This window comes from Mercurialis annua, linkage group LG4, assembly GCF_937616625.2.
Source record: "Mercurialis annua linkage group LG4, ddMerAnnu1.2, whole genome shotgun sequence".
In the NCBI taxonomy this organism is placed as follows: Eukaryota; Viridiplantae; Streptophyta; class Magnoliopsida; order Malpighiales; family Euphorbiaceae; genus Mercurialis; species Mercurialis annua.
In genome coordinates this window covers 35,689,748-35,708,735 of record NC_065573.1, presented here as the reverse complement: position 1 = coordinate 35,708,735, position 18,988 = coordinate 35,689,748, and the positions used below count along the sequence as shown (strand labels likewise).

General features: G+C 29.1%; 3 protein-coding genes across 3 annotated transcripts; 1 reads left to right on the top strand and 2 right to left on the bottom strand.

Annotated features, from left to right (window-relative positions):
• Window positions 1–2,338: 2,338 nt before the first annotated feature.
• Window positions 2,339–6,429, bottom strand: LOC126676568 (PLASMODESMATA CALLOSE-BINDING PROTEIN 3-like). The gene is made up of 4 exons (XM_050370796.2): window positions 5,986–6,429; window positions 3,943–4,377; window positions 3,167–3,197; window positions 2,339–3,063 (listed from the first exon to the last, which is right to left on the bottom strand). The coding sequence occupies exons 1-4, from the start codon at window positions 6,044–6,046 to the stop codon at window positions 2,883–2,885; spliced, it is 708 nt and encodes a 235-aa protein (XP_050226753.1). The 5' UTR covers window positions 6,047–6,429; the 3' UTR covers window positions 2,339–2,882.
• A 2,120-nt stretch (window positions 6,430–8,549) lies between these two features.
• Window positions 8,550–11,314, top strand: LOC126679538 (GPI mannosyltransferase 1). The gene is made up of 4 exons (XM_050374586.1): window positions 8,550–8,922; window positions 9,674–9,856; window positions 10,070–10,611; window positions 10,989–11,314. The coding sequence occupies exons 1-4, from the start codon at window positions 8,652–8,654 to the stop codon at window positions 11,292–11,294; spliced, it is 1,302 nt and encodes a 433-aa protein (XP_050230543.1). The 5' UTR covers window positions 8,550–8,651; the 3' UTR covers window positions 11,295–11,314.
• Window positions 11,315–13,725: 2,411 nt separating this feature from the next.
• LOC126679315 (glycerol-3-phosphate acyltransferase 1) lies at window positions 13,726–16,049 on the bottom strand. Its single transcript, XM_050374313.2, has 2 exons — window positions 15,082–16,049; window positions 13,726–14,722 (listed from the first exon to the last, which is right to left on the bottom strand). The coding sequence occupies exons 1-2, from the start codon at window positions 15,814–15,816 to the stop codon at window positions 13,832–13,834; spliced, it is 1,626 nt and encodes a 541-aa protein (XP_050230270.1). The 5' UTR covers window positions 15,817–16,049; the 3' UTR covers window positions 13,726–13,831.
• Between the last annotated feature and the right edge of the window lie 2,939 nt (window positions 16,050–18,988).

Below are 18,988 nucleotides of genomic sequence, written 5' to 3'. Positions count from 1 at the left end.
AAACTCCTAAAAAATCACTAACTATAATTTATAAAAGGCCTAATACCTTAAAAAACCCCGACCTTTTAGCCCCTTTTCAATCATACCCTGACGTTGTAAATTTGTCAATTTTACCCTATTTTGCATTTTTGTGTTTCAATTGTACCCTAAAATATTAAATTAATGCCTTTTTTATTTGAAAAAAATTTAAAAACATTCTCCACGTCTAATATATATTAATTGCATGTTTTTAAAATTTATTTAAATTTTGTTAAATTAATTAGGAATTTAAATTAGTGTTAATTTGATTATGGTTTTTAATTAGTTTTTAAAAATAAAGGACTTATTTGTACTTTTTTGAATACAAAAGAATTTAATTTCATCTTTATACTTAGTTAATTGAATGATTTCATCATTTAAGTAAAAAAATTAATAAAAGTTAAAAAATTGGGGTACAATTGAAAACGGAAAATTCAAAAGTGGGTAAAATTGACAAATTTGCAACGTCAGGGTAGAATTGAAAAAAACATTAAAGGTCGGGGGTTTTTGAGTGATTAGGCCTTTATAAAAATATAAATTAGTTAAAATTTAATAAATAATTAACTAGGATATTAAAATATATAATTATTGATAATTAAGAAGGAGCAGCATTTTTGGAGGATTTGATCCTACGAGCTAGCAGTTTGCTAGCCAGCACCTATACCATTTAAGTTATAGTTTATTAGTATTAAAATATATAATTAAAATATAAAAATAGCTTAATCATTCAAGAAAAACAAACCTTTTGTGTGAGTATGGTAAATTCTAAACAAAACTTTTAAATTCGACAATTTTAACAAATTTTTCAAATTTGGCTTTCAATTATAGTCAGTTATCCAATTTAATCATGATCTTTGGACTTGTTTTTATTTCTAATCAAATTTAATATTTATTCAATTGAATGTACTTATCATAATTACGAAACATGAACATAGTTAAAAAAAATTGGTTGGAATTAATTGCACCTGAAAAAGTTAATTTTTTTAGTGATTATATAATTTAGTTAGTTTGTAGTTGAAATATATCATATTAAATTAACTCCAAATAAAATATCAATTAATTAAGTTAAATTTAAATCTCATGAGTAACATTAAACATTACATAGACAAAATGAGTTAACTCTCCAAGTCATAGGAGCATTCCATTTAAGATCCAATAGATTCTGAATTGAGTTACCACGGTGTTATGGGCTAGCCTTAGATCAAATGAAGTCCTAAATAAGTTTTCTATTAAAAAAAATAAAAAAATATGCCCTAGACAATTAATAAATATAAATTATATATAAATTTTATTAGTATTAGTCAAAAACTATATAGTTATTACTAAAAAGTCCAATTAATTTTAAAAATAAAAGTTTCAACACCTACCACTAAAAAATCTAAAAAATATGAATATCTTGATATATATATATATATATATATATATATATATATATAAAATCTTCATATAAATATGGAGCCTTCTAAAATTTATAATTATTAAAGGGTCTAATTATTTTTATACTAAAAATTATAACATCTATCAATATAAAATCCAATAAAAATTATATATTTAAAAAAAATTATATAAGAGCAAATTATTATAGCACCCCTCACATTTGACAAAATCCACAGTTTATCCTCTTATTTGAAAATCGAACGATATAACCCTTCAATTTTATTTTTGACCACGATTTAGTCCTTCCGTTAATTTTGGATGTTAATCAAAGAAGTCAACAAAATTATATGGTCCCTCACTTTTATTTTTCTCAATGATTTCATCCCTCATCTTTGTTTTTGTCAACGATTTTGTCCCTCAGTTTTGAATATTAATTTATCTCTAAATCTTTTAACTTCGTTGACTAACACTAAAATGGATGGAGGGACTAAAATATTGACGAAAGTAAAAACGAGGGGCTATATAATTTAGTTTTCAAACATGAAAAAATAAAGTATGAATTATGTCAAATATGAGGGGTCTTATAGTAATTTGTTCTATTTATTTTTGAAAGAGCTCTATATAATTATGAATCTTTAAATACAACGCAACAGTTGCGCCACGTCATTCGTGTAAGAAATCAATGAGGCGTTAGCCATATACAAATGTTTAATGATAAAAAAATAATAAATAACGATTTTCTATAACAAATAATTATTAGTTTGTTGTAAAAATGACATGCGCATCCATTAACGCTCGTCTTTAAAATATTAAGCTCTAGACATAGGTTTTAGTGACCTATGTCCAAGGCCGCATCTGTAGGGGATAGTGGAATCCTTTAATTTTCATTTAAAGGAAGAGAAAAAATAAAGTAACATTATACTCCAATTCAAGACTAACCCACTAAAGAAGACGAAATTTTTTACTGACACTCATTGTAAACTTTGTGTTGCCTGCTAAACTTGGATCATTGACACTAATTTACACATATAGAGCAAGTAATTAATTAAACCTATATTGCCTAAGGCTAAAACATTTATGCTTTCTAAGTCTCTTGAAAAAACGTAGACTAGCAAGCAATTGAGAGATTGACTATATATATACACACAAAAAGAAAAGGATTAATTGCAATATAAACTATAAATTTTAGTATATTTTGAAATTATGATACGAACTTTAACTTTTAATAATGTCAAACATAAATTATTAATTTTTTATAATTCGGAACACCTGACAATTTTTTGATAAAAAAATTGATGCATATATATATGTTATAATATGTGTATACATTAGTGTTTACATTATTCTTTAGCGGAAAATTGTTCGATGTTCCGAAATTATAAAAAAATTAATAGTCCGTGTTTGATGTTATCAAAATTTAAAGTTCGTATTGTAATTATAAATTACACTAGATTTTTTGAGTTAACTTGCAATTAATCCTGCAAAAATTAATGAAGATAATGCATAGCCGAAAGCAAGATGATGAGACACGTCACCAACTTAATTTTAATAGCATCGACTTTAGGCGCAGCAGCGGGTGTTGGTGTAGAAGGGGATGGGTTTGAAGGCACTGCTCCAAAAACTGTTGCTCCATTAGAATTTGTTATGTTCAAAATTGAGGCGCTTGTACTGCATGTAATTTCAAGTTTTCAACTATAAACTATTAAATTATAATAATACTTCATTAATTTAATAAGAAATTATTAATTATATAGGTCATTGAATGCTTTACCTAGTGGATGGAAATTGACATGCCCCAATGCCTGAAAATTATTATCAAATTAATTAGGAGTGCAGCCCGACTTTTCTATCAATTTTAAAAAATGTAAATAGAAAACAAATAGTAAGTAGCAATTTATTTTCCAAATTTTAAGATTCTAATATGTGAATCTATTAGTAATATTTTCTATAAAGAAAAATGACCACACTAGTTATTCTGAGTTATGAGTCTTTGTTCAAGGGAAAAAATGTACTATCAACAAACCGAGTAATCAAACAAAATAGATAAATTAATTTGATATTATAAAAAAAAATCGGTTTGATTTGATTAAACAATGTTCATTTTTGGTTTAAATTTAACTGAAAAACCGAATCAAGCTATTGAATCAATTTGAAATACTACATATCATTACAAAAGTAGTTCAATTTAGTTTTGAAAAAAATAATCTAATTTTTTTGTTTGAACTCTCAACGGACTAAAGTATGTAAAGTACGTATATACAAAAACTGAACCATCCGATTTGATTTGGTTTTATTTTTTCTATTATAAAAAATGGATTTTCAGTTTGATTTGATTCTATATTGAACATGAAAATTTAGTCAAATTTTATTATAAACTGAACCGAACCAAAAAAGTAAAACTGGATCGACCGGTGTAGTTTGATTTGAATGACTACAATTCCTTAAAATTTTGGTTCAGACTAGTTTTGAGAAAAGAGAAAATTATAGTTCGGTTTAGTTCGGTTTGAACAAAATACACATCCCTATAATAAAGGATGATCAACTTACTTGGATCAGTGCTAGTAGTAACAGCAGTGCCTCCAAAAATACAGCTACTGGGTACAGGATTCTTCTGATAGTAGCCATTGAATGCATAAGAAGCATGATCACGAACCGTATTTGGATTATAACACCTTCCACCCGACTGAATTGCCGAACAATCAACCCCGCCGTAGCCACAAGCATAGTCCAAAGCTACTTGTAATGCTGTTGGTGATGCACTAGGGCTAGCCATACACCAACTAGACCCTGGTGAAGTTGATGGAGTTACTATCGGTGTCATTGTTGCCGGTGATGTCGAATCCGGGTCTGAATTATTTGGATTTTCGATCGGAGTCGATGATGTAGTCGGATTGGCCGGAATGATCGTTGGAACCGTTGTTATGGGAGTTGTAATATCTTTTTTTGTATTGGAAATTGATTTGATGTGTCTATGTTTTGTACCTGAATTTTGAGATAATATTAGGATGAAAGCTGCTTTTTCTTAGCCAAAGAAAATTGGAATTGAAAATATAATTTCTTCATTTCGTAGGAAAAACAAAAAAAAAATTACACTTTGACTAATGAAAAAATAGATATATATCACATCTAGAAAATCCAAACTTTTGCAATTTTAATCTAAATTGAATTTTTTTATTAATTATAGCTCTCAACTGCAAAAATAGTGATAAAGTATGTATAAATTTAAATGACAAAACATGTTAGAAAAATATATAAATCTATATTGTAATGCTGTAATTATTTTAAATAATGAAATATTGTTATTATTTACGTTTTTTATATATTTTTAATATTATTTTTTTGTAAGTTAGAAATTTAAATGGTGAAATTAAACTTCATTCTTTTTCAATTTTCAGTATTGAAAACATATACTCCCTCCATTATTTTTTAGTTGTCCATTTAGCCAATATTGCACATACCAAGATAGTGCTCCTTTTATCTTGAATTATAAAGAAAAATACTAATATAACCTATTAGTTAATAAATGTCTTTTAAGTTAAAATACAGAGTCATTTATTAGGGATGGGTAAATTTGGAAGATAATAGCTAAAATCACATTGAAATCCTAAATGGACAACTAATTAGAGATAAATATATTTTGCTAAATGGACAACTAAAAAAGAACAGAGGGAGTAACATATTACATTTACAAATTACATACATAATGTTTTTTAATAAAGGAAAATCAAAATCAAATGCATGTTTAAAAATAGCAAAAGGAAAAGGTAATTTACAGAATATAAAATAGGAGTGCTCAACTGGAGTAGGCCATCAAATGTAATTATTACGTTTCAAAAATAAAAAATTTAATTATTGAGATAAAAGATGAAAAAGAAAAGAAAAAAAGGTCTGAGATGTTCAAACAAGAAGCATCACTAAAAGTTTGAAAAACATAGCAATTATTCTGTTAATAGAAAGGAATCAATATTTGAAGAAAGAACTATCAATTCACATGGAAAAAGCAAAGGGAAATTCTAATTAGTCCAACATGTAAAGTAACATAATTTTGCTAACAAAAAACTAGACATAAAACAAAAAAACTAGATACAAATGTACAAACGACAAACAGTTTCATCCCAATAAAATTCCACAAGTTTTGCTTAAATATAATCATGTTAAGAATAACCTTAACTAAATCTCAATCAAAAATAAGAAAATAATTAAAATAAAGATCCTATGCACTAAACATAACAAATAAAACTCTTCTAATTAAGATATAAATATAAAGAAATTAAAAAGATACTGAAATTAAAAAAAATGTAGAGGCTTAAATGACAGAAAATGAAGACCCGTCTTTTTAAATGACGATTCAAGCAACTGAATTATTTTCTAGCTGGCGGAGGAAGATGATCGCCCCCTTTCACATGCCTCTCTGATCTTAGTTATTCAAAAATAACACGATGTAATATTGTAAAAAATAATTTAAATCCAAAATCGGATGGACATCCAAATTTAAGTTCAAATTCAAAAATTCAAAATAATACAAATATGATTTCCCAAATAATGATAATAAGCAGAGAAAAAAATGAAAAAGAAAAGAAAGCAATTCACCTGAAGTATGATAAATAGCAAAAATCAGAAAGATTAGAGAATAGATGGCTCTGCTACCCATAAGTGCCTTAACCTCCTAATTGTGTATTTGTTGAGCGAATTATATTTTATCCTTTAGGATCATAAAGAAATTAAGAAGTAAATCTGATTGGAAGAGTGATGAAGGATTTTGTGGGATAATAAGAAGAGAGAGATGCATAATAAAGTATGTAAAAGATGCAGATAATTAGGGCAAATTTTGCAAATATATAGAAAAAGAGAGCTGTAAGGGAGAAGATTTGAGACATATGAGAGTAGAGGAGAGTTCAAGCAAGCAATACTGAAATAAAAAAGGAGGGAAAAGTGAGAAGGAGGTTGAAAAATAAGTAAAAGAAAGATTTGTTTTGGAATTTAGGTTTAATTGGTAACTCATCATTGTAATTTGTAATCATGGCCATGATGTTTGCATTTGCTTTTCTTTTTTTTACTTTGTTTATTTAATTATTGTTTTTGCTCTAAATCATTTAGGCAATAGTATGTCTTTGCAAAATTAATTATCATCATCTTTGACTTATTGAACTTAGGCTATGTTTGGACGTTCATGGAATAGGTCCGGAGTATAATAGTTATTCCATATTGATTATTTCTCATTTTAGTTCATGGGATAATAAATCTATGAAATTGCTATTTCATGATTTTGTGAAATAACTATTCCTCTTAAAAAGTAAAGAATATTTATTCCATTTTTTTATAGAATAACTATTCTAATTCATATTATTCCATTACATGAACCAATATGGTCTCAATAATATATTTTAGAACTTTGCGCTTTTTATGAATTTGTTATAATCAAAATGTATTAATCTAAGTTCAAAAAAATGTATTAATCTCAACTGTATTTCTTGAAATATATATGATGTGTTTTCTATATGTCCAAATCGTATCTTAAAAATCATTTGATCTATGGCTCGTTAGTCATTCGATTATAATTGATCTAAAGTAATGATTGTTACTTATAATGTGACTCTTTATTATATAATTGACTATAATAATAAATATAAAAAATAAAATAAATGATAAATATGCAATAGTAATCTATTCATTAAGAGTTATAATATTAGTTTACTATATCAAATAAAGTAATAGGGTATCTTGGGTAAACTAATAGTACAATTTTAAATTAATAATTTATACTTTAAATTAAAAGAAAAGAAATACTAATATACAGTAGCATTTTTGTCAATAGAGTATGATTTATATTAATATGAATGTACCTAATTCTAAATTTCAAAATAAATCAAATTATAAATCTAACTTTTAGATGTTAGAATTTAAACTTTAAAATTCCAATTTTATGATATTAAAGCTCTCAATTTTAATAAAATGTAAATAAATTCACTTAAAAAATTGCAAATAAAAGAAAAAAAATGTTTCTGTGTAGAGACGACTACGAGTGCAGCAGCAAGTAAGTGGATTTTGAAGCAGGTGTCCGATGTGGGATCTGGGGCGTGCACCGATCTTCCAAAGTGAGTGGCCCTAAGTCTCTCAACTCTCCTGCTTTTCTTATTTTCGGATAATATTATATGTGGTTGGGGAAATCTTTTACTTTTAGTTATTTTCTAAGTCATACTATTTCTCCAAATTTCCACTCCATGTGGAACAAAATAATGATTCCTTCTTTGTAAAGTGCGGTCTGTAATGCTCACTTCAACTTTTATGTCCTAATTTGACCAAAAGGTAATTAATAAATTTAAAAGCAAATTAAATATATAATTATATCCTAAAAAAAATAGATAATTGTTAGCGTCTTTTAATCTTAGTAAGAAACTGAACAGTGAATTGCAAACTGCGGTCATGTCACGAAGTTGATTCCAATTGTAAGCGTGTGAACTTGACTTCAAATAAACGGTTGTGAACTTGATTATCGTTATAATAAATATTTCAAAATATGTTGAGTAACCAGGAATAAAAATGCTAAAAGTAGGTTGAATTTAACTCGTAACTGTATTTACAAAATTAAAAGGAAAAAAATAAAAGTGTGTGTAAAGCATTTTTAGCCGTTGGACGGTATTTTTTTAAAATTATTTGAGAGCGTAAATGTCAAAGTATATTTCCATTTATAGTAGTTGTGGTGGTAATAGAAACTTTTCAAACCTCTAGTGGTTGGTCTTAAACTTCGGGAAAAAAAAATTCAGTCACTTGAGTATCACTTGCTCATGTTCAGTGTCTTCATACTTCATCCATAAACCGTTTTTCACATTCCATGGCCTTATATTTCATGTTCATAACTTTTCTTACGATGACCGGAATCAATTATTCCAAATTAAACTCATGAAGAAAATATAGATAAAGAAAGGCAAAAATCATTTTAGGTCCTTATATTTTATGACTTTTGTTGTTTTAGTTTTATGTACCTTTCAAAGACTTTGACTTAAACTAGAACGGTATGGTATCACATGCGTTTACAAGAAATTAATTAGTGCTAATTTCTTGTCTAAGAAAATACAAGGGTTTAGTTATCCCTTCCTATATATCACAGGGGGCATATTTACCCCTTCTCCAAAAAAAAAGATAAACCCTCCGTTTTACAGTGAACAGCTGTCGTTTGCTAGCTCATGGCCCTAATCTTCAATGTAGCTGATTCTGTTCTTCATCTGCTTTAACTACACCGGCAAGCATCAATCGAAATGGCATGGATAAGCATGCGTAAATTACTTATATCCTCGGCGGTTTTTCGATTGGTTTTGATTATCTACGGGGAATGGCAAGATACCCATATGGAAGTTAGATACACAGATGTGGATTACCTAGTTTTCTCCGATGCTGCTTCTTTAATGGCGTCTGGAGAATCACCTTACAAGAGAAGTACTTATAGATATTCGCCTTTACTTGCGTTTTTGCTAGTGCCCAATTCGATTATTCATAGATCATGGGGTAAATTCATCTTCTCTGCTTCAGGTAAGCTCAAAATTTCCCGATGTTGAAATGTTTGGTTTTTCTAATTTACATTGAGTAGATTGTTGTCAACTTTAGTTAGATTTTGTGTGGTAGGAGCATTGCTTAACTTAATTGCATTTTTAGACTGTGTTCGACTGTTTCACTTACTCGGGCAAGAGCATCCCACCTAAGACCAATAAGTTTGGGTTCAAGTCACCGTGAGGGTATGAGTGAAACTGTTTAATCCTTGGAATTGTTTAATCCTCCTTAAAATAAGGAAAAAAAAACTTGCCTGGGTAAATGTAGATCCCTGCATTGGAGGCAATATAATTTGGTAACGACTAACGAGTGATTGAAGGTATAATTGTGTGATGCTGGGTTTATATTTCTTTCGTTATTTGAGAGGAATCCTAAGGTGCTTTGGTACCGAATTTGAAGAAGATAACCCCTTAATGAAAAAATGAATTTGAAGGAAATAGTGCAAATTTTTCTATGGAAATTTTGCTCATTACTATATGGTAGTTAGGCTGTTCTATGCCATTGCAACTAAGTGAAACTTTTAAGGGATTGAATTTCTGTAGGATTTGAAACGTATGTTAGATTACTTTGTTCATCAATGACTACTAATCGTGATAGAAAATACAATATTGTATTGATATGAATGAGAAAATAATTTAATATTTTGACTTTTCCGAAACTTGTTCTTTGATGTTGAGTTGCTCATTCTGTGATTTCTAGTGCGAATAATCTGTTTAACATGCCACTGTTGCAGATTTACTTGTGGGCTTGTTCATCCGCTATATATTAAAGCTGCGTAAGGTGCCCGAGGATCTATGCTTATATTCTGTAATGGTATGGCTCCTCAATCCATTTACCTTCACCATTGGAACCCGTGGGAACTGTGAGCCCATTGTTTGTGCCATGATTTTGTGGACCATTATCTGTCTTATGAATGGTATTCTTCTATTTCTACATTCTTGCATCCGAAAACAGCAACATTACAATTTTTTCTTTTTAAGATGGCAACTTGTCAACTGTTTAATAATAGGTTGTAAACTGGGTTGCAGTATAGTTTTTATATTATGATCTGTTTGCTTTAAGATACGTCATTGTGTTCTAGAAAATATTAATAGTAATTCTGCGAGCAAATTCTTTTTCTTCTGCGCAGGTAATGTGGTCCAAGCTGCATTTTGGTATGGGCTAGTTGTCCATTTCAGAATTTACCCTATAATTTATGCAATTCCTATAGTTCTGGTTCTTGATCCACGCAACTTACGGTCTGGTAAGAGGCCTCCTCTTGTGAGTTGGAAACCGAATGAAGGGAAGGCATCTCAGACTAGGTCAGAATCAACTGCAGAATGCGGTTTGTGGACTCGATTGAAAATGATATTTACGAGAGAAAGAATAATGTTTGGATTTGTCTCAGGAGCTGTTTTTCTTTCCTGGACTGCATTCTTTTTCTGGTTATATAGATGGGAGTTCTTGAATGAAGCATTGCTATACCATCTTACACGAACTGATCCAAGACACAATTTTTCCATCTATTTCTATCATATATATCTTCATTACGAACACGAGTTTTCAGTGGTGGAAAAGCTTGTCTCATTTTTGCCTCAACTTGTCGTTCAATTGGTTCTCATTATTCGATTTGCGCAAGATCTTCCATTTTGCATTTTTCTGCAGACGGTGTCATTCGTCGCATTCAATAAGGTTTGTTTATAACTTTTTATTCAAATGCATCTTTATTGAGCTTGCTTATGCAAGTTTTATTAACTCAGGATAAAGATTTAATTGAGTTAAATCAATGAAGAAACATGCTGTTGTTGCATGGAAATGGAATGTAGAAAAGAGAAACGCTGAAACTGAAAATGGTGAAATGCAAAACAATATTTTTTCACAAGAATAGATATAAAAGAGTTTCAGGAAAAGGAAACGTCGAAATGTAGGACTCCACAAGTTTATGTGCAACGTACTGCGATTGTAACTATACTAAATTATTGCGCCATTTCCTTATTTTCTTAAGAAAACAGTTCCAGATGTTACCTAATTTATGTTTATAATCAACATTGAATTTACGCCTTTTTCAGGTAATCACGGCACAGTACTTTGTGTGGTTCTTTTGCTTGTTACCGCTGATACTGCCGTGGAGCAATATGAAGGTGAAGTGGAAAGGTTTATGCTGCATGGTGGTATGGATAGGAGCTCAAAGCCATTGGTTATTGTGGGGTTATATGCTTGAATTTAAAGGCAAAAATGTATTTGTGCAGCTTTGGCTGGCAAGCTTGTTGTTTCTTGCTGCTAATACTTTTGTAATTGTCATGTTTGTATGTCACCGTAGATACTCTGTAGTTTTCAAGCCAATAGAGCATCCACCTTCCAAGAAATCTGAATGAAAATTCTTCTGTTACTTATATTGTAGGATCTTCACCAAACATTTTGCAGATTTTGAGAGTACTCCAGAAGTAATTGAACTACGCTTAATTATTATAGCAATTAAATATATTTTTCCATTGTTAGTTATGCTATCACGACTTGTACCCTCCAGTATCTCTTCCTCCTTCCAGTGATGGGCACATTAAAAATCGATAAATTAATATAAATATATGATGTCTCTTTTAGCACATCCCCTAAAAACAGATACTAAATATAGATAAACTACTACGTTGTTGCTAATGTTATACTCTAACCAATTATGATATTGATGAAACTAAAATGTACTCCCTCCGTCCCGTTTAAGAAGGGACATATCCCATTTTTATTTGTCCCATCTAATAAGGTCATATCGTGTTTTCTGTGCCAATTTATATTGAACTTCCACTTTTATCCCTTTAGTTATTTCAATATGCATTAAATGCAACTCAATTTACAATACATTTATTCTATTATTAGGAGAAACCATACTAATTAATAGGGGTAGACATGACAAAATAAAATATTGTCTTATTTTATTAATATTTGTGTAAAACTCATTTGTCCCTTCTTAAACGGGACGGAGGGAGTAGTAAATTTACATCTTGGAACTAATCTGCCATTTGAGGAAATTTGTGTGAATAGTTCATTATATTATATCGTGCTTTGATAGCTATGTAGATTTTTTGAATGAACTTTCAACATAGCTTTTTCAGATGATATTTGAGCAAAAAATTAATCTTAATATTGATTTTTCTCTGACACATATTTTTTTTTATAAACTCGTTCCAAACCTGAAACAAACAATTCATACAAATAAAATGGGGTTAATTATATATAAATTCACTATATTTTTATATACAAAATTACAATTCTAGCACATCTTTTAAAATTGTCAATTTTATTCTAGTCTTTTATTTTAGTATAATTATATAACCGTTTGAAAATCAGGCTATTTCAAAACAAGCGTCGCACCAAAATAAATGTTTGAGTGTCGCATCATCCAAACACATGTGACATCCATAAAACTCATTGTTTCATCAAAACTGAAAAATTCATATTAAAATGAGACAAAATAATATATTTGTAGCAGAAATACTTGAAATTTTTAAAATTATATGTTAGATGATAAATGAATGGTTCCTAATTGTACATGACAAATTAGATTTTCTACATCAAAAAATAGATCTATGCAAAAAAAATCTCTGTTCATAATACGAGTTGGTATAAGATTTAGAGATTGACGAACTTGGTCCTTTGATAGAAGACATTGCACGTTGAAATGGGTTGCCAGAGACTCCATGAATGGCGAGAATTGAAGTCCATGAGAAACAGATATGCAGATCATCCATTACTACTCTTTGCAACTCACCACATTTCCCTATGTTTTATAGCATGGCAAACGTCCATCTCTACCATCTTTTAATAAAATTTCAAATCCAAATTTATTTATAACTTATATCCCTCCGTTTTTTAAAATTACACTACATATTAAAAAAATGTCCTTTTTGTTTGAAAGTATAAATATGAAATTAATATAACTCTATTAATTAAATCATTAATTAATAGGTACTTTATAGATTGAATCACAGATTTTTTTCTGAAGAAATGATAAATTTCATATTTATTCAAATGGACAATTAGACAAAAAATAATAACAATTGGATTCATATATCATCATCCAGAATTTTATTGATATATTTATAATACTCCTTTCGTATTTCTAATTGTCCAATTTGTCTATAAATAGACAACACTAATATTTCTAGATAACTTTTATAAGTATAGTCCAAGTAAGTCAGTTTTACCCAAAATTTAAAATAAAATTACAACAAATTACCTTTCAAATTGAAATATAATTATAATAATTAAAATATTTGATTGCAATTATTAATAAATATACACATCTGAATTTAAATAATACTTAAACCTTAAAATAGGTTGTATTTCTGACCGATTAGGTAAGAATTATTTCTGGTATCTGGATTCTACTAATTCAACTTAAATTTGCAACGACTGCTTCATTCTTTGCTCAACCACCTTACCTAAATATATTCATTTCTAATTTATCAAATGAAGTAAAGAAATTTATAAGTTTAGACTATAAGATTGATACAATGCAGAAAGTGCTTAATGCACAAAAGTTGTGTCAGTAGTTAGACAATCAAATTTGTATTCAACAGCTGATGATTAAATGTACACATGCACACTCAATATTAATTAAAAGTCTAAAGTCCAAATACTTTTTTTTAACCATCACATGAACCGCACTGTTTTTCAACAACACAATAATTTCTAAGTGTAAAAAATCCTGTTCTCTTTTTTTATACTTTTTTAAATTCACATGAGCTTTAACAGCATAATAGATAAATCTAAAACCCTAATAGAAGAAATTAAATAAAAAAAATGAGCAAATCCCAAAACAGTATGATATATTTATAATATTAACTCTTTATAAAAACAAATAAAATAAAATAAAATAAAAACCACCTGCTAATTAATGACATATTTATATATCTATCTAATGTTTCCTTTGTTTTTCCTGAACAACTCCTTCATTTCCAGCCAACATCAAATACTTATCTTTTCTTGTAAGAGTAGTACACTCAAACCCCAACGCATCACCAAGTTTTCTTTGGATATAGTTAGCAACTTCACAGCTAGATTTCCCCCCAGCACAAGTAAGTTCACTCGGCAATTTCTCAAGAATTTGAATATGGTAGCTCGGTCTAGGGTTCATCATGAAGAAAATTGGATCCAAACATTTTAACCCGCTTGCTGTCGTGCCATAAAACATAGTTACACTAGTATTTACCGCAACCGGAACGATCTCATCGGCTAATTCTGCAAATAATGAACTAAACCTCAGCAAATATGGCTCTCTGCATGTAGTTCCTTCAGGACACACTACTAAATCACCTTCGTTTAACAGTCTTTGCATGGTTTCACCGTCTATTTTTCTGTCTCTAGTCAGCCTAACTGTCTTAATAGGTGCAATTAGTTCAGACATTTTGCTTAAGCTATAGGTAACAGCAGTCAATGGTTTACCTAAACATGTGCTTAGAAAGACCGGGTCTAATAATGTTCTGTGTGTGCAGACATAAAGAACACCTTTCTTGTGAAATAAGTTTGAGTTTGAAGGGTTAAGGCCTTTGGTTTTAATTTCTATACCGCTCATAACGCCTAAAAATAGGGCTAATTTGTAAGGAAGGTAAACACCAATGGAGATTCTAAAAATAGAAAGAATTATAGCACAAGGTAACCACATGAACATTCCAAGAGTTGCTAATGGAGTCGGCAAAAAAGCTAATCTCCCATCATGAAATATCAGTGGTTTTGGATATTTGTCTCTTGTCATTACTGAATTTGATGTGTTTTTGTTGTCTTCCTTATTGTTCACCACATAAGCTTCCTGTACAAAATTCAAATAAGGGACATTATTTTAGCTGATTTAATAAAAAAAACTGTTTACATTGAAATTAGGTAAATACTTGAAAGTGGAGAATTCTTGCAGATATTATTTATTATGTATTAAATAAACATTTATTGGCCTCCTGAAAATATACAGATTTTGCCTTTGCATGTCAAGTAGGTAAGGTAGGACTTAAAATAAAATAAATGTAAACCCAAATTCTCAAAGAAATTAAATTCAGACTTTATAAAATGTACTTTTAAAAAAATTATATTTTTTTCTGAAATAAAGTGATTCAATAAGTAAAATAAAATTAAACAAAATAAATTCATAAGTAGGCAATAGTGAGAATAAATTACCTTGCAAAGGGAGATTAATAGTTGATCATGGATTCTTGAAGTTCCAAGGCCAATTGTAGGAATTTTCTCTCCAAACCAATCTTTAAGAGCTTTATGTTTCACTAGCAAACCAGAATTAGATAAAAACCCAGTGAAATAATTTCCAACAAAATGCAATTCAGTACCCATAACTTTATTAACACTCAAATATTCCTTAAGAAACCCTTCAACCATAACTCTAGGTATACTCGTAATAACAAACTTAGACCCAGTTGAAGCTAAAACCTCATAAGCTTGAAGATGAAGATTTTCCAAATAAAACTTAGGCAAAACTGCCCTTCCCACACACTCAACATCCTTAATCTTAAGCCCACAAAAAGTTATAAAAATCATTACCCTTAACTGTATCTCATAGTCCAAAACAAACAGTATAGGCCATGATAATAGCAGTAATAATGCCCTAATTAAGCTGCCACCTTCAAAAGCAACTAACATGAAAAAAGGGAAAAAAGAACTGGTTCTTAACAAGCCACCATCAATGTCACAAACTACTGAGTCAGACTCTCTATTCTCTAAACTGCACTTACTAACGCTAGGAATTAACGTTTGAGTGGTCTGTTGTGAGGGTTTCAGAGATGAGTTTTTTAGTAAAAAGCCATAGCTTCTCATCTTCCTTGCAGCTCTATAGCATGAGTTAGCTAGAAGCTGGTATAAAACCCAGTCAGCAAGCTTGAGAATCACCATTTGAAGCACCATGGTTTCAGTACTGTTTCAGAATTGTTTCAGCTATGATCAGAAGCAGAGATATGGAGGAAGACGAAGAGGGACAGAGGAGTAATTATAGAGAGAGAAAGATTTTAGAGAGAGAACGCAGAGTGTGAATAAAAGAGAACGAATGAAGAGAGAATATTTATAGTGTAAAAATGGGAGAAGTTGACTAGTGAATTTGGGTTTGGTTAGACACACCGCTAGCATTAATTGCATGCAGTTCAGATTTTTATCCTTTTTAGGGTTCTTAATGCTGCGTTCATATATATCTGCAGTTTTAATTATGATTTGGGTACTCTTAATACTTAAGTATTTCCATTTTAACATTTTTTTCCAAAAGTTTAAAACGTGTTTGTAGTACATGAGTTTTACTTCTAGGGTTTGCATTGGCAAACATGGTTGGTTAGCTTGTTGGTGACCGTCCTTTTGTTTGAATGATTGACTTAAGTACATTAATTTGTCACTTAAATTTGTATTATAGTATTAATTAATTGGTATCAACTCTTTAAATTTTATTTACATATCTCTAATTTTATTTTACAAATGAATTTAACAATTTTATTAAACTTAGTAATTATGGTAAAATATTTTTTTACATTAATTAATTAATTGACTAATTTTGAAAGATAACACTTAAACTAGTGTTTTAAAATCAAACTGATATAGCTACCATTTCACAATTCGACTAGTTATAGCAAATAAATTACTGTATATTTTAGTTAGTAAAGTAAACAAAAAATTTGACGAATTTTACGGGTTGATCAGTTTAATCGATTTTGATTCTTAATGAAAAAATCGAATAAGATTAATCTCTAAGTTAGGGTTGAATAGATTGAACCGGTTTGATTTGGTTTGATTTTGAAAATACTGCTTTATGCATTGATTATATGTGGGTTTCCAACAAATTAAATTTTGTACATAGACATGTGTGCAAATTTGTTGTGTTTGGACAGGCTGTGAAGATGAATGGGGTCTCATGTGTTTGATCCACATGGCTTTATCTCCAGTTAGCTAAACCATATCCATCCTCTCACTTTGACTTTTTTTTTTATTTACACCCAATTTGAACAGTTTGTAAATAGTCAAAAAGCTGCACAAACTTAATTTCAACCACATTTTTAGCTTATGACTTCTGTAATAGTTGACCATTTTATAATGGGGTTCCATTAATTGTAATTAAACCCTAACCAATTTGAATTAACTCCACTGTTTTTAATTGTTTTAAAAATGTAATCCAATTACAAGTAATTTAAAGCTGTGAACCAATGATAATGTATAACTATGACCATGGTCGTTGGATTGGTAGAATTATGTTTGACATATGGCAGTCACTTTACTTGTTTGATTAGTTCTTAAAACTCGATTAGTTTCACTAATACACCAAACGGGTGGATGAGAGCTCAACGGTAACGTACCAATAACTAAAAACAATTCTTTTCGACAACTTGCTATAATATGTGTCCTTAAACCTTGCATGATTTGGTAGTTGGATTCATACAATTCTCGTTAGAGAGTAATTTAACTGTATGATAAAATGTTAATCATTTGGTTCGGATAATTCATGATCATGCATATATGATTCTCAATCAACGCTAGAACAATGCTAAATTATGTGTTTATGGTAGGTAACATCATACATCTCAATGTGCATGTGAATTAAAATAGAGAATATTCAAATGGAATTTTCCTTAATTTTGTTCATTAGATGGGTAGGTTTAGGTTCATGCGATTCTTCTTTAGTTGTTTGGTAGATTCTTTATTGTATGATTTGGATATGCAATTTTATCATGCATTTCATATGATATATATAATTTTTCATAGAATTAATTCATCTTTGTGTAAAAATTTGTGGTAAAAAACATTTATCTTCAGAAGGAAAATTACCTAAGGCAAAAAAAATAAAAATATCATGTGGAGTCCATCATTCATTTTGCAAGAAATGGTGTAAAGTTGTCAAACTTAACTTTTCTAATCAAAATGATTTTGAAGAAATTCTAATCCAATAATCAATTAATATATTTAATATGGTACTAATGAGAGTTTAATCCGTATTTTTAATGTTATGTTCCGCCCTGAATGTTCACTCACAGCGGCCCAGTACAATATTACCACTGTATAATTAAATTTTAATTCCAATAGAAGTTTCAGTTTCAGTTTTAAGTGACAGCCCTATGTTTAGTCTCGTTGTATTTGAGAGAAAATTCATAATCAAATTTTAATTTCAATATTCAGTTTCAAGTGACAACTATGTACATGTGTTTAGTGACTTTAGTCTCGTGAGGGAAAACGTTAAGAGAATTCTACATCGTTAAAATTACAAAAATATGATTTTTATGACGGTTATAATTCAATTATCCTTTTAACTAGTTCTAATTATTATAAACATGATTGGAGCTAAATCCGTTCATCTGCATGTAGAGTTTTAACCCACTAACTCATTTATATATTATCAAATACTTCATTTTTTGACAAGAAAAATCAAATACTTCAGTTAAAATCAATGTAATCCGAGATATTTTAAAAACATTTTAGAATACATATTGGAAACCTTTTTATGAATTATTTTAAAAATAGATGAACATAAACTTAAAAACTGTTTGAAACTATTTTAGTAATCATTTCTTAAAAAATGTCGGAAAATATTATTAAATATTATTGAAAACCATTTGAAACTACTGGAAAATATTGTTAAAAACCATCAAATATTGTTTTGGAATTTTAATTTTTAAAATTGTTGGACAATATTTTGAAAAACCACTAAAACTAAGTGTTAGAAAATATTTGAAGAAATCGTCGGAAACTGTTTTAACATGATTTTTATTAAAAATATCTTAGAAATTACTTTTAGAAAGTATTGAAAATTATTTTTTAAAAATTTCTTCTATAAATTATTTTTAGAAACCGTTGAAAAGCGATTAAAATTAATTGTTGAAAACATATTTAGAGTAAAACATGTAGGAGCGAATTGTGAATTAAAAAAAAATTCAATAGTAGAATTTTGAAATGTGATCCGCACGCACCACGACCAGGGTTAAAAAATATAATAAATTATGTTTTTTTAAGTTTTTTTTTCCTAAAAAATCCCTAATTATATTGTATTGAGGAAGTCATCTACAGCGACAATTTGAGACCATATAACTATAATTTATGTCAACTCGAA

What these genes read in the sequence shown, in the direction of transcription:
- LOC126676568 (XM_050370796.2), bottom strand. Translation starts at nt 6,046, where the DNA reads ATGGGTAGCAGAGCCATCTATTCTCTAATCTTTCTGATTTTTGCTATT. An exon ending in TGCTATTTATCATACTTCAG is followed by an intron (nt 4,378 to 5,985) that starts GTGAATTGCTTT and finishes CTCAAAATTCAG; the next exon opens with GTACAAAACATAGACACATC. An exon ending in TGTCAATTTCCATCCACTAG is followed by an intron (nt 3,064 to 3,166) that starts GTAAAGCATTCA and finishes AATTACATGCAG; the next exon opens with TACAAGCGCCTCAATTTTGA.
- LOC126679538 (XM_050374586.1), top strand. Translation starts at nt 8,652, where the DNA reads ATGGCATGGATAAGCATGCGTAAATTACTTATATCCTCGGCGGTTTTT. An exon ending in CATTATCTGTCTTATGAATG is followed by an intron (nt 9,857 to 10,069) that starts GTATTCTTCTAT and finishes TCTTCTGCGCAG; the next exon opens with GTAATGTGGTCCAAGCTGCA. An exon ending in CATTCGTCGCATTCAATAAG is followed by an intron (nt 10,612 to 10,988) that starts GTTTGTTTATAA and finishes CGCCTTTTTCAG; the next exon opens with GTAATCACGGCACAGTACTT.
- LOC126679315 (XM_050374313.2), bottom strand. Translation starts at nt 15,816, where the DNA reads ATGGTGCTTCAAATGGTGATTCTCAAGCTTGCTGACTGGGTTTTATAC. An exon ending in TATTAATCTCCCTTTGCAAG is followed by an intron (nt 14,723 to 15,081) that starts GTAATTTATTCT and finishes AATTTTGTACAG; the next exon opens with GAAGCTTATGTGGTGAACAA.